A 15,594-nucleotide genomic window follows, 5' to 3' on the forward strand; every position below is an offset into this window, starting at 1 on the left:
ACCATTAGTAAACAGTAGACATGTCAGTGCTTCTACAGTCAATGTCACTGTTGCTTATCTCCGACCCTGACTGAGCAGCTAGTCAAGATTCTTGAAAGGCATACGAAACTTTTCTGTTTCCAGCTCTCCTCCCTAGAAAGGATAAGCTATGTTGACTGTCTCTGACGAGATATTTGAAAAGCTTAATTAAACTGAAATTTAAATCATCGCTTTACAATGTGCTGTATGATTGTGCTTACGCTAGTCATCTTTTTACGTGTCCCAAGGGACCTCTTCAGACATGGACGTAAGTCAGTCAGCAAGCACTACACGCTTAGTACGGAGACTGAGTTATTAGCACCAGTCTCACAGTAGACAGGTTGCTGTACTGTGGTGAAACTTTTTTTTTTCCCCTATACTATTACAGGCCAGAAGCTGGAGTTATAAAGATTCTCTGAAGGAAGAAGAAAACAAAAAATTGCAAAAAATGAAGGATGAACAACACCAGAAGGTATTCACAAGGCTGTACTAATCATTGCTAACTATTTGCTTGTGGTACTAGATAATGGTTTTTTTTTTTTTTTGGTGGTCAAAATATAAATGGACTGGGTGATATTTTGTTCTGTTATACACAAGGTCACCATGAGTTGGAGCCATTTCGATGGCAACTAACACCAATAACAGCAAATATATATAACAAAATATTTGTCATTCAACGTTTTTTAGATGTCCAATTCAGTGACATGAATTATGTTCATCATGTTGTGTAATCCTCACCATTAACCATTTCCAAATTTTCCTATCACCTTTAACAGAAACACAGTGTCCCCTAAGAAATGAGTCCTGCTTTCCCCTTCCCTATTACCCCAGTAACCACTAATCTACCTTGGTCTCTATACGTTTGCCTACCATAGATATTTCATGTAAATGGAATCGTACAATATTTATCCTTTTGCGACTGACTTCTTTCACTCAGCATAAAGTTTTCAAGGTTCATCCATGTCATAGCACGTATCAGGACTTCATTCTTCTTTATGGCTGAGTAATATTCCATTGTGTTTATATAGTGGTACTAGATAATTTTGAATGGTTTATGGGCAGAACTATTTGGATACATAAAATTCTGGGAAAACAATACAGGCATTGAAAATAAAAGGTGAGTTTTGGGTGTGTTTTGAAGGTATAGTGGTGGCTCCTTCTGGCCAGAATGCTTATGGTGTTAGCTTCATAGAGCCATATAGTGTGTCTTCTATAAAAAAACCAAACCTGTTGCCGTCGAATTGATTCCGACTCATAGCGACCCTATAGGACAGGGTAGAACTGCCCCATAGAGTTTCCATGGAGCGCCTGGTAGATTTGAACTGCTGACCTTTTGGTTAGCCTCTGTAGCACTTAACCACTATACCACCAGGGTTTCCCTGTCTTCTATAAAACCAAAAAACCAAACCCGTTGCCGTCAAGTCAATTCTGACTCATAGCGACCCTGTAGGACAGAGTAGAACTGCCCCATACAGTTTCCATGGGGTGCCTGGTAGTTTCGAACCGCTGACCTTCTGGTTAGCAGCTGTAGCTCTTAACCACTATGCTACCAGGGTTCCCCCGTCTTCTGTCTTCTTGTCTTCTTATAGTAGGTGCTAATTGTCCATGGAAAGATGAGAGAGCACATGTGGACTTCTGATCTGCAAAACAAAACTCAACCGACGCCATCACCATATTTAGACCAGAGGTATATGAAATGGCAAATAAATTCCAAAGAATATAGTATATAACAATCAAAGTATGTATACATAGTTATGAGACTGGCTTACATATTCACCTAAAATAGTTATATACACATAATAAAACATGTATAAAAATATACTACACATGTGTACACATATGTGAGACATTCCAAATGCTTTGAGCAGCAGAAATCAGTGCAATCAATGCTGAGCCTCCTAAGAAAAGCACTTAAAGGGTAATCCTCATTAGAGTCCCGAATTTCTGGTATGGTAACTGAAGCATTCAGTGTTGGGACTTGATGGCCATACACAGCCTTTGATAAAGACTCAGACAGGGTCGGAATTGACTGGGCACGAGATGAGAATGGTGAGGATGACCAGTGGTTAGCTCAAGTGTGCCGCTTCATTCCAGATCCTTTAAATACGCCAAGTAAATTATTCAGCTAGTTGGAGGCAAGATCTTTTCATCATTTTGTTTTTTTTTCCAACTTTTCCTCTTGCCGTATTGGTGGTTGATAAACCCTGTCAATACTTCTTCCAGAACGCCTTTCAAATCTATTTCTTTGATTATACAGTTAACTGGAATTCTAATTCCCATTCTGATTTTCCTCGATTTGGTTTAATTTATTTTTTTATGTCTTTGCCCCAACAAGGTTTACTGAGTAATTATTGTAAAAATCACTTTTGAAATGGACTGTATATAATAATGGAAACACTGGTGGTGTAGTGGTTAAGAGCTGTGGCTGCTAAACCAAAAGTCAGCAATTGGAATCTACCAGGTGCTCCTTGGAAACTCTACGGGGCAGTTCTACTCTGTCCTATAGGGTCACTGTGAGTCGGAATCGACTCCACAGCAGTAGGTTTGGTTTTGGGTTTATATATACTAATTGTTGGTATAATTTGACCCTTTTAGTGCTACCTTTCCCCTAATAGTGGTCAACCCCTTCCTGGATCATAATTTCACCCAGCATACGATATAAACGAGTGTGTAAGTGGGCAATTTTTTTGCCGTGTAGGTAATCTTTAAATCATTGAAAGAGATAATGAGGTGTAAATGTATTTATTAAGCTATGGTGTAAACAGTGGCAAAACCACTCAACATTTTTATCATCTGGTGATTTTTCAGAAGTAAATATCTTTTTGTTTTGATAAAGGCTTTATATTGAATTCCACAGTTAAATCAATAACATTATAGTAAGAGTTTAGTAATTAGCAAGTAGAAGATAAATCTGGCATATACTTATGTTGTATTTTCAATAATGACTGTTAAGTGGCATGAAAGTTAATCTGTTTCTATGAGCTTTTAATTAATATCAAGTCCTAAAAGTTTAGATACCGAGGAGAACTGTTGTGAAGTGAATCTTAAATAGTGTTTTATAGTTTTGTGTACATATTTGGAACATGAAAAGCATGAAAAGCAGAATATTTTACAAAGAAAAATACTCAACAGATTAGAAAATCAGATCTGGGATTTAATTTTCAGGCTGAGCAGTTATTTTAAACAGTGAAAATTAATCTTTTTATTTCTTAATAAATCTTGTTTTTCTTCTGGAGTTACACAAATATTGACACATACATATTTTCTGCTTATTGATCGAACATATTTTTTATTATATAACCTTCTACTTATTTTTCTTTACTTACTATATAGCCTTACAGTAAAATGAATAGCTTTGGTGTATAGATAATTCCATCCTGAGGGTCTTCAATAACAGTAAAAAATATAAAGATACTTACCTTTCTCGTCTACTTTACTGGAGGCCTGGTGGCTCAATGGTTAATCGCTTGGCTGCTAAGTAAAAGATGTGCAGTTGGAACCCACCAACCACTCTGAGGGAGCAAAGACCTGGTGACCTGCTTCCGTAAAGATTATAACATAGGAAACCCTGTGGGGTAGGTTTATTCTGTCCTGTGAGGTCGCTATAATTTGGAATCTACTGAAGGGCACAAAACAACACAAAAATCTACCTTATTTTTGCATCCCCATTTTTGTTCAATCTTGCTGTTGTTGGGAAATGTCCATGGAAAGTATTCCCTGTTTTGTAGGGTCTGTCATTGCTTATAAAATCTATTGATTTGCCTTAAAAAAATGGTAGGGATCATGTTTATGGTAGGAAGATGCAGAAAATAACACATTTTAATCTATTTCTTTTGCATCTATTTGTACCTTTTTATTCCATTCATTCAGCATATCTTTACTGAATACCTACTCTGTGGTAGGCATTAGCCAAAGCAATGGAGTAATTCTTAGGTAATCTAGGTTATATTTTGGTGATGGCACATTTATTTTGGTCTGTGTGTCTCTGACTTTCACATTCTTCCATTCCTTTGGTCTCTGAAGACAGTAGGTTCTTCCTTAGCAAAGTTAACCTGTAAATATTTTCGTGTTTGATTCAGTTCCCTCTTGCTTCTCCTAGAAATTTATTTATAATTCATTGTGTTCTTAGGCTTTCAATATATCCTCCATTGGCTACTTCCTGTTTCTGTCAACACATACGTTCACTGTTGCCATTCTAAAAGAAACAATCTGACCCATTGTTTGATTCTTCTATCCTTAAGAGATATCACCTTTCCTGCTTCTACCATATTAAAAAACAACAGCAACAACAAAAACCTGGAGAGACAAGAGCAATCTTACTGTAACCACTTTGTTACACTTCACCCTTAATTCCTTATGACCTGGCTTATTTTCACAAATGATCTTACTGAAGCTTCTCTCTAAAGGCAGTATCCCCTCTGGACATTCAGTTCAGTATTGGTTTGCAATCCATATCTCCCTATAACTCTATAGCACTCGTAAACACCACTTTAAAGCTTTCCTTTTTTGGCTTTTCTTTATTGTTCTGCTAGTTCTATCTCAGAGTATAATCTACCAGCATTTATTCATTTGCTACTTCATTTGTTCATTCTATCAGCAAACACATAGTCAGTGCCTGTTATGTACTGTATGTACGTGGTACAAGGTACTGGAGATGCAATTAAGAGCAGAATAGACAAGGTCTCTGTCCTCCTGAAGTTTACATTCTAATGGTAGAGATAGATAATTAAAAAGAGACAATGAAATATAATGTTGCACTTTTTATTTTGTAGTCATTAATGCTACAAAGGAAGTGAACTGGGTTTGTTGTGCTGATAACTTCAGGGTGGTATATCAAATGCTGTTGATTGACTACTAAGTTAGGGTTCTCTAGAGTAACAGAACCAGTTATGTATAGGAAGAGTATACCATAAAGTTCTGCCAAAATACCTATTTATAGTTTGGAGGTAGAACACACCCTAGGGAAACTCCCTTGTCAACTGATTAATTACATTACATTATGAAATAAATTACATTATATAACATATATTATGGAACAGCAACTAGATTAATTTTTAGCCAAACAACTGGAAATCATAGTCTAGCCAAGTTGACACATAAAATTAACCATCACACCTACCCAAAATCCATTTCTCTCTTTTAAAACCCTAATATTTCTTCAGGTATGCTTCTACTTTACATGGCTTTGTGTTTCAGGGGGAGAAGACACCACTCCCAGCCCCAGGGATTCCATCTCAAATAGTCTAACTGTTCATGGGAGTTCCATTGCACCTGACTGGTATTGGTTCAGCCATAGATATGTGATGTAGTTCCAGCCAATGAGATTAACAGGAAGTCTGCCTTTTAGTACAGATGTTTATCAATATGAAATATATTACTCTTCCCATTTAATAAAATTCAGCCTGATTTTTTTTTTTTTTTTGTCTGATCCTTATATTTTCTTTATGTGGCAGTTTTTTTTTTTTTTCCCATTACTTAATTTTAACTTCAGTATGTAATTTGATTTAAAGCAGATTAAAAAAAAAAAAAGATTACTAGTGACAAAAATGGCTGATATTTCTTTTACCCAGTTTCATAGTCTCTTTTAATTTTTTTAATAGGTAGATTTAATATGTTCTCATTTATAGTTACAACTAATGTGTCTGTATGTCTTCTTGCCGTATATATTACTTTTTATGAATTATGTTTTCTTTACATTTCTGATTCTTTGATTGGATTTCTCTGGTCCATTTACCTACTGTTCTATTTTGAGTATTCTAGTGGTTACCATAAAATTTCTTAACACTTACGTAAACTTAAATTTTCTTTGAACATCTAGAGTTTTGCTGTCCAATATGGTAGCCACTAGCTACATGTGGCTATTTAGATTTAAATTAATTAAAATAAAAAATATAAAAATGTATTTCTTCAGTCATGCTAGCCATATATCAAGTGCTCAATAGCTACTTTATTGGACAGCACAAATATAGAACATTTTCATCATTGAAGAAGGTTCTATTGGATAGCACCAATCCAGAAAAACTATGGCTGCTAACCAAAAGGCCAGCAGTTCGAATCCACCAGGTGTTCCTTGGAAACTCTGTGGGGTGGTTCTACTCTGTACTGTACGGTTGGTATGAGTCAGAATTGAGTCAACAGCAACGGGTTTGATTTTCTTTAGAGTGGTGGATAACTGAAGCAAGACAAATAGCATTCTATTTTTTAAAAAAATTTTATTGTGCTTTAAGTGAAAGTTTACAAATCAAGTCAACCTCTCATAAACAAAAATTTATATACGCCTTGCTATATACTCCTAATTGCTCTCTCCCTAACGAGACAGCCTGCTCCTTCCCTCCGCTCTCTCTTTTCCTGTCCATTCTGCCAACTTCTGCCCCCCCTCTGCCCTCTCATCTACGCTCCAGATGGGAGATGCCAACACATTCTCAAGTGTCTACTTGATCCAAGAAGCTCATTCTTTACCAGTAACTTTCTCTATCCCATTGTCCAGTCCAATCCCTGTACAAAGAGTTGGCTTTGGGAATGGTTCCTGTCCTGGGCTAACAAGAGGTCTGGGGGCCATGACCACCGGGGTCCTTCTAGCCTCAGTCAGACCATTAAGTCTGGTCTTTTTATGAGAATTTGGGGTCTGGATGCCGCTGCTCTCCTGCTCCCTCAGGGGTTCTCTGTTGTGTTCCCTGTCAGGACAGTTATCAGTTGTAGCTGGGTACCATCTAGTTCAAGGGGTCAATACCTACTGTATTGGAAAGCTGGTTTCAGGCTGATGTAGTCTCTGGTTTATGTGGCCCTTTCTGTCTCTCGGGGTCATAATTACCTTGTGTCCTTGGTGTTCTTCATTCTCCTTTGCTCCAGGTGGGTAGAGACCAATTGATGCATCTTAGATGGCCTCTTGCCAGCGTTTAAGACCCCAGAGGCCACTCTCCAAAGTGGGATGCAGAATGTTTTCTTAATAGATTTTATTATGCTAATTGACTTAGATATACCCTGAAACCATGGTCCCCAAACCCATGCTCCTGCTAAGCTGGCCTTCGAAGCGTTCAGTTTATTCAGGAAACTTCTTTGCTTTTGGTTTAGTCCAGTTGTATTGACCTCTCCTGTATTGTGTGTTGTCTTTCCCTTCACCTAAAGTAGTTCTTATCTACCATCTAATTAGTGAATACCCCTTTCCCTCCCTCCCACCTTTATTAGCCATCAACGAATATTTTCTTCTCTGTTTAAACTATTTCTCGAGTTCTTCTAATAGTGGTCTTATACAATATTTGTCCTTTTGCAACTGACTGATTTCACTCAGCATAATGCCTTCCAGACTCCTCCATGTTATGAAATGTTTCACAGATTCATCACTGTTCTTTATCAATGCATAGTATTCCATTGTGTGAATATACCATAATTTATTTATCCATTCATCCGTTGATGGGCACCTTGGTTGCTTCCATCTTTTTGCTATTGGAAACAGTGCTGTAATGAACATGGGTGTGCATATATCTGTTCATGTAAAGACTCTTATTTCTCTAAGATATGTTCCAAGGAGTGCGATTGCTGGATCGTATGGTAGTTCTACCTCTAGCTTTTTAAGGAAGTGCCAAATCGATTTCCAAAGTGGTTGCACCATTTTACATTCCTACCAGCAGTGTATAAGTCTTCCAGTCTCTCCACAACCTCTCCAATATTTATTATTTTGTGTTTTTTTTTTTTTTTTGGATTAATGCCAGTCTTGGAGTGAGATGGAATCTCATTGTAGTTTGATTTGCATTTCTCTAATGGCTAATGATTGTGAACATTTCCTCACGTGTCTGTTAGCTACCTGAATGTCTTCGTTAGTGAGGTGTCTGTTCATATCTTTTGCCCATTTTTTAATTGGGTTATTTGTCTTTTTGTAGTTGAGTTTTTGCAGTCTCATGTAGATTTTAGAGATCAGGCACTGATTGTAAATGTCATAGCTGAAAACTTTTTCCCAGTCTGTGGGTAATCTTTTTACTCTTTTGGTGAAGTCTTTGGATGAGCATAGGTGTTTGATTTTTAGGAGCTCCCAGTTATCTAGTTTTTCTTCTGCGTTGTTAGTAATGTTTTGTATACTGTTTATGGCATGTATTAGGGCTCCTAACATTGTCCCTATTTTTTCTTTCATGATCTTTATCGTTTTAAATTTTATATTTAGTCTTTGATCCATTTTGAGTTCATTTTTGTGTATGGTATGGGGTATGGGTCTTGTTTCACTTTTTTGCAGATGGATAACCATTTATGCCAGCACCATTTGTTGAAAAGACTGCCTTTTCCCCATTTAACTGATTTGGGGCCTTTGTACAATAGTAACTTCTCATACATGGATGGATTTATGTCTGGATTTTCGATTCTGTTCCACTGTGTCTATGTATCTGTTGTTGTACCAGTACCAGGCTGTTTTGACTACTGTGGCGGTATGATAGGTTCTAAAATCAGGTAGAGGAAGGCCTCCCACTCTGTTCTTTTTTTTCAGTAATGCTTTACTTATCTGGCCTCTTTCCCTTCCATATGAAGTTGGTGATTTGTTTCCCCATCTCATTAAAGAACGTCATTGGAATTTGGATCAGAATTGCATTAAATCTATAGATCATTTTTGGTACAATAGACATTTTTACAATGTTAAGTTTTCCTATCCATGAGCAAGGTATGTTTCTCCACCTACGTAGGTCTTTTTGGTTTCTTACAAAAGTTTTTTGTAGTTTTCTTTCTGTAAGTCTTTTACATCTCTGGTAAGATTTTTTCCTGAGTATTTTATCTTCTTCTTCTTTTTTTTTTTTTATTTTATCTTCTTGGGGACTACTGTATGGTATTGATTTGGTGATTTTCTCTTTGAAGTTGTTTTTGTTGGTGTAGAGGAATCAAACTGATTTTTGTATGTTTATCTTGTACCCAACACTCTGCTGAACTCTTCTATTAGTTTCAGTTGTTTTCTTCAGCATTCCTTAGGGTTTTCTGTGTATAAGATCATGTCATGTGCAAATAGAGATAGTTTTACTTCTTCCTCCCCATTCTGGATGGACTTTGTTTCTTTATGTAGCCTAATTGCTCTGGCTAGGACCTCCAGCACAATGTTGAATAAGAGTGGTGATAAAGGGCATCCTTGTCTGGTTCCAGTTCTCAGTGGGAATGCTTCCAGACTCTCTCCATTTAAGATGATGTTGGCTCTTGAAATTGTGTAAATGCCCTTTCTTATGTTGAGGAATTTTCCTTCTATTCCTATTTTTCTGAGAGTTTTTATCATGAATCGGCATTGAATTTTGTCAAATGCCTCTTCTGTGGAAAAAAAAAAAACCTGTAGCAATTGATAAAATCATGTGGTTCTTTCATTTTATTTATATAATGGATTACATTAATTGTTTTTCTAATGTTGAACCATCCCTGCATAAAAATATAAATCCCACTTGGTCATGGTGAATGATTTTTTTGATATGTTGTTGAATTCTATTGGCTAGAATTTTGTTGAGGATTTTTGCATCTACGTTCAAGAGGGTATAGGTTTGTAATTTTCTTTTTTTGTGGTATCTTTACCTGGTTTTGGTATCAGGGATATGGTGGCTTCATAGAATGAGTTTGGGAGTATTCTGTCCTTTTCTGTGCTCTGAAATACCGTTAGTAATAGTGGTGTTAACTCTTCTCTGAATGTTTGGTAAAACTCTGCAGTGAAGCTGTGAGGGCCAGGGTTTTTTTTTCGTTGTTGTTGTTGGGAGTTTTTGATTACCTTATCAATCTCTTCTTTGTTATGGGTCTATTTAGTTGTTCTACCCTGTTTCTGTTAGTTTAGGTAGGTAGTGTGTTTCTAGGAAATCATCCCTTTCTTCTAGGTTTTCAAATTTGTTAGAGTACAATTTTTTATAGTAGTCTGATATGATTCTTTTAATTTCAGTTGTGTTTGTTGTAATATCGCCCTTCTCATTTCTTATTCAGGTTATTTGCTTCCTCTTTTGTTTTTCTTTTGTCAGTTTGGTGAGTGGTTTATCAGTTTTGTTAATTTTTTCAAAGAACCAGCTTTTGGTCTTGTTAATTCTTTCAATTGTTTTTCTGTTTTCTATTTCATTTAATTCTGCTCTAGTTTTTATTATTTACTTTCGTGTGGTGCCTGAGGGTTTCTTTTGTTGCTCTCTTTCTATTTGTTCAAGCTGTAGGGATAATTCTTTGGTTTTGGCCCTTTCTTCTTTCTGTATGTGTGCATTTATTGATATAAATTGACCTTCGAGGACTGCTTTCACTGTGTCCCAAATGTTCTGATAGGAAGTGTTTTCGTTCTCATTGGATTCTGTGATTTTCTTTATCTCATCCTTAATGTCTTCTATAATCTAGTCTTTTTTGAGCAGGGTATTGTTTTTTTTTATTGTTCAGTTCCCAAGTGTGATTTCTTTTCCTTGCTTTTTCTGTTATTGATGTCTACTTTTATGCCCTTATGGTCAGAGAAGATGCTTTGTAATATTTCGATGTTTTGGATTTTGCTAAGGCTTGCTTTATGATCTAATATGTGGTCTATTCTAGAGAATGTTCCACGTGCACTAGAAAAGAAAGTATACTTGGTTGCTTTGGATGGAGTGTTCTGTATATGTCTATGAGGTCAAGTTGATTGATTGTGGCATTTAGATCTTCTGTGTCTTTATTGAGCTTCTTTCTGGATGTCCTATCCTTCACCAAAAGTGGTGTGTTGAAGTCTCCTACTATTATTGTGGAGCTGTCTATCTCACTTTTCAATGCTGGTAGAGCTTGTTTTATGTATCTTGCAGCCCTGTCATTGGGTGTATAGATATTTAATATGGTTATGTCTTCTTGGATATTGTCCATTTAATCATTACATAGTGTCCTTCCTTATCCTGTGTGATGGATTTAACTTTAAAGTCTATTTTGTCAGAAATTAGTATTGCCACTCCTGCTATTTTTTGATTGTTGTTTGCTTGGTATATTTTTTTCCTTCCTTTGAATTTTAGTTTGTTTGTGTCTCTAAGTCTAAGGTGTGTAGGCAGCATATAGTCAGATCGTGTTTTTAATCCACTCTGCCACTCTCTATCTCTTTATTGGTGTATTTAGTCCATTTACATTCAGGCTAATTATGGATAGGTATATGAATTTAGTGCTATCACTTCGATGTCTTTTTTTGTGTGTTGTTGACAGTTTTCTTTTTCCCACTTAATTTTTTGTGCTGAGTGGTTTATCTTTATATATTGTCTTTTTTCATATTCATTGTTGATTTTGTTTCTGCTGAGTTTTTTTTTTTTTTTTTTTGATGTGTAGGATAGTTTGTCTCCTTTGTGGTTACCTTATTATTTACCCCTAATTTTCTAAATTTAAACCTGTTTTATTTCTTTGCATCGCCTTGTGTCCCTCTCCATATGAAGGATCTGTGACTACATTTCTTAGTCCCTCTTTATTGTTTTAATGTTGTCTTCTTTTACATAATAGCATCACTGTTTTTCTGTTTTGAGCATTTTTTCATCTTGATTTATTTTTTTGATTTCCCTGTCTGGGTTGACATCTGATTTCTCTTTCCAGTGTTCTAGTCTTGGGTTGATACCTGATATTATTGATTTTCTAACCAAAGAACTCCCTTTAATATTTCTTGTAGTTTTGGGGTTTTTTTTTTTAATGAATTCCCTAAACTTCTGTTTATCTGGAAATGTCCTAATTTCACCTTCATATCTGAGAGACAGTTTTACTGGATATATGATTCTTGCCTGGCAATTTTTTTCCATTAATGCTTTATATAAGTCATCCCATTGCCTTCTTGCCTGCATGGTTTCTGCTGAGTAGTCAGAACGTATTCTTATTGACTCTTCTTTGTAGGTGACTTTTCATTTATCCCTAGCTGCTTTTAAAATTCTCTCTTTATCTTTGGTTTTGGCAGGTTTGATTATAATAGGCTTTGGTGACTTTCTTTTAACATCTACCTCACGTGGAGTTCGATGAGCATCTTTCACAATATCAGGGAAGTTTTCTGCCAACAAATCTTCAGCAATTCTCTGTGTACTTTTTGTTATCTCTCCCTGTTCTGGTACTCCAGTCACTCGTAGCTTATTTGTCTTGATAGAGTCCCACGTGATTCTTAAGGTTTCTTCATTTTTTTTAATTCTTTTATCTGATTTTTCTTCAAATATATTGATGCCAAGTGCTTTATCTTCAAGTTTAGAAAGTTTGCCTTCCACTTGCTCAATTCTGCTTCTCTGAATTTCTATTGAGTTGTCTAATTCTGTAATTTTATTGTTAATCTTCTGAATTTCTGATTGCTGTCTGTCTATGGATTTTTCCAGCTTATTAAATTTTTCATTATGTTCCTGAATCAGCTTTTTAGTTTCTTCAACTGCTTTATCTGTGTGTTTCTTGGCTTGTTCTGCATATTGCTTGATTTCCTTCCTGATGTCTTGAAGGGTTCTGTATGTTAATCTTTTGTATTCTGCATCTGGTAATTCCAAGAAGGCATTTTCATTCAGAAGATCCCTGGATTCTTAGTTTTGAGAGTTTGTTGAGGTGATCGTGGTTTGTCTCTTTATGTGACCTGTTATTGACTGTTGTCTCTGAGCCATCTATAAGTTATTATATTATTTTATGTTTGCTTACTGTACTGTAGCTTCTTGCTTTGTTTTGTTTTTTTGTGCCCAGATGGGTTGCTTGATTGAGCTAGCTTGAGTATTTTCACCTTTGGAGCTCTGATGTCCTGTCCCCAGATGGCTAGAGCTGTTATCATGTATATCAATCTAGGAGTCCATTCACTTTTCTTGTATGAATTCGGCTCAGGTATCCAGGTAGCTGATCATCAAGTGTGTGGTACAGGCTCTGTTCTACGGTCTTAGAGGGGCAGGGGTGATTGGTGTAGGTACTGGTATCTGATTGCAGCAGGGGGTCACACTCTGAACAAGGCGGGGGCTGAAAATCATCACCCAAGTGTCTCTAAGGAAAGCGTATCCTGGTTCCCTAGAATGTACAGGTGGGTGGGTTCTGCAGACAGACCGTGGGCACCAAATGTTTTGGTTGTAAGGACTGGGGGGTACCAGTTATCCTTGGAGCCCTGTCACAAGTGGCTGAGTAACCTGAGTGGTGCCACCAGTCCTTAGGGCCCTGATGTGGGCAGGTGAGGACGCTGCTTAATAGCCAAATCGGTGTCAAAGATCAAACACCTATCTCTCCACCACGCAGCTGAAACAGTTGTTGTCTGCCTACAGAGGCCTATTCTCCTGAAATAGGCCCACACAGAGCCATGCAAGAGGGAAAGATATTCAAAGTCCACGGACCATTTATGCCTGAACAGGAGCTGCTTCTGTCCTGAGCTCCCTCAGCTAGTGGAGCTGGCAAATTATCTTTTCCCGCAGTTGCGAATTTATTCCTTCTCCAAGGCCAGGAGAATGGCTCTAGGCACTCAACAGGTCCTGTCTCAGGCCCAGGGAAATGAGCAGCTGCTGAAGTCAGCTTGGGTACAGGGGGCACGGCAAAATATAATCAAGTACTTAGCTTTTGCCAGGAGTGCGGTTCTTTTCTGGTTCTGGAGGTTTGAGTAGGCTGTGTGACTGGCTGCTTCTCCCTGAGGAAACTGTGGCCGAAAGCTAGTATCAGCATGCCATCGCCACTCCTGGGAATGGTGCCTGAGGGTTCCCAGTGATTTAGGTCTGGTAACTCCTCTCTGCTTCCTAACCATCTCTTCCTCTGCCTGCTGCTCGGTTCATTTTCTAATTTTGCGTTTGAAGTTCAGGGCTCCTAGCTTGTCATAAATATTCTCGTTTCACTTGTTGTTTCAGGTCTTTTTTGTTAGAGGGCTCACCAGAAGCATCTGTCTGTGCTGCCATCTTGGCCCCTCCTCCTTAGCATTCTATTTTACTGTTTATGTGCTTTGGGGTGTATGTATAAGTTTTATATTATACACCCAAATTACTTAGACTTATTATAACTTTTTCTTTTGCCCATCTGTCTTAGGTAGTTAATGCTGGTATAACAGAAATACCACAAGTTACCGGCTTTAACAAACAAGTTTATTCTTTCATAGTTCAGGAGGCTAGAATTTAAGGCACTAGCTCTAGGGAAAGGCCTTCTCTCTCTCTCTCTTTCTCGTTTCTGGGGGAAAGTGCTTGTCATCAATCTTCCCCTGGTCTAGGAGCTTCTCAGTTCAGGGACACTGGTTCGAAAGGATGGCTCCACTTCTAGTGTTCTTTCTTGGCAGTGTGAGGTCCCTCTGTTCTCTGGTCTCTTCTCTCTTTTATATCTCAAAAGAGATTGACTCAAGATACAACCTAATCCTGTAAATTGAGTCCTGCCTCATTAACATAACTGCCTCTAATCCTTTCTCATTAACATCATGGAGGTTAGGATTTACAACACATAGGATAATCACATCACATCACAAAGTGATGGACAACCACACAATACTGGGAATCATGGCCTAGCCAAGTTGACGCATATTTTTGGGGAGCACAATTCAATCTATAAAGCCGTCCTAATGGTTTCTTTTATTCTACAGCTTTCTTGGACTGATTATTATATTTTGCTGGAATAATTCTTTTAAAGAAGGTCTGTGGGGTAGTAGGTATTCTGAACCCTTGTATCCCAACTTTTTAATTTGCCTTCAATTTAAATGCTAGTTTGCTCAGATGAGATTTCAAAATCATTTTCCCCTGAAATTTTGAAGATTTGCTTCATCGTATTTTAATATTCAGCCAGAATTTCACATCCTTTGTACATGATCTCTCTCTGGAGAGTTTTCTTTTTTCTTTTCTGTTTTCCTTCCTCTCTGCCTTCCTCCCTCCCTCTCTCCCTCCCTCCTTCATTCCCTTCTTCCTTCTTTCTTCCTTCCTACCCTCTCTCCCTTCCCCTTCCCTCCTTTTCTTCCTTCCTTTCTTCCTCCTTCTCGCCCTCATTCCCTCCTTCCTTCTTTCTTCTTTCCCTTCCTCCTTCCCTCCTTTCCCTCCTTCCTTTCTGCATCTCTCCCTCCCTCCCTCCCTCCCTCCCTCCTTCCCTTCCTCCCTTTCTTCCTCCTTGCCTGCCTTCCTTATTCCTTCCTTCTTTCCTCCCTCCCTCTGTCCCTTCTTCCTTCCCTCCTTTCCTTCCTTCCTACATCTCTCCCTCCCTCTTTCCCTTCCGCTCTTTCTTCCTTACTCCGTTCCTCCCTCCCTTCCCCCTCCCTTGATTCCTTCCTCCCTCCCTTCATTCCTTCCTTCTTTTCTCCCTTCTTTCGTCCCTTCCTTCCTCCTTCACTCCCTCTCTCCGTTACTCCTTCTCTCCCTTCTTCCCTCCCATTCTTTTTGTGTTGTACAAAATTTCACAGTGTTTCTGTTTTGAATCCTTCATGGCCTCAGAATTGCCCTTTTAATCTCAAAACACATGTCTGTCTTCAGTTCAGGAAAATTTGTATTTTACTTTTGCATTTCTTCCCCCATATTGTCTTTGTTCTCCATTTCTGGGACATTTATCAAATGGATGCTTAAAATTTTATATCCGTTCTCTATGTCTCTATTGTTTTATTGTGCTTCCTAATTCTTTGGCCATTTTCATTGCATTCTGGGAGACACATTTAGCTAGATCATCCTGCTCACGAAGTTATTTCATAACTTTCCATTCTGCTATATGGTGCCCATATTG

General features: G+C 37.7%; 1 protein-coding gene across 1 annotated transcript in view; it reads left to right on the plus strand.

The window, feature by feature from the left end:
- Nucleotides 1-15,594, plus strand: part of EPSTI1 (epithelial stromal interaction 1) — a 127,665-nt gene that overhangs the window by 82,558 nt on the left and 29,513 nt on the right. Inside the window, exon 8 of the mRNA XM_049852955.1 lies at nt 407-490. Coding sequence (XP_049708912.1) covers nt 407-490 — 84 coding nt within the window. The remainder of the gene's footprint in view (nt 1-406; nt 491-15,594) is intronic.

This window comes from Elephas maximus, chromosome 14 (genome assembly GCF_024166365.1).
Source record: "Elephas maximus indicus isolate mEleMax1 chromosome 14, mEleMax1 primary haplotype, whole genome shotgun sequence".
Classification (NCBI taxonomy): domain Eukaryota; kingdom Metazoa; phylum Chordata; class Mammalia; order Proboscidea; family Elephantidae; genus Elephas; species Elephas maximus.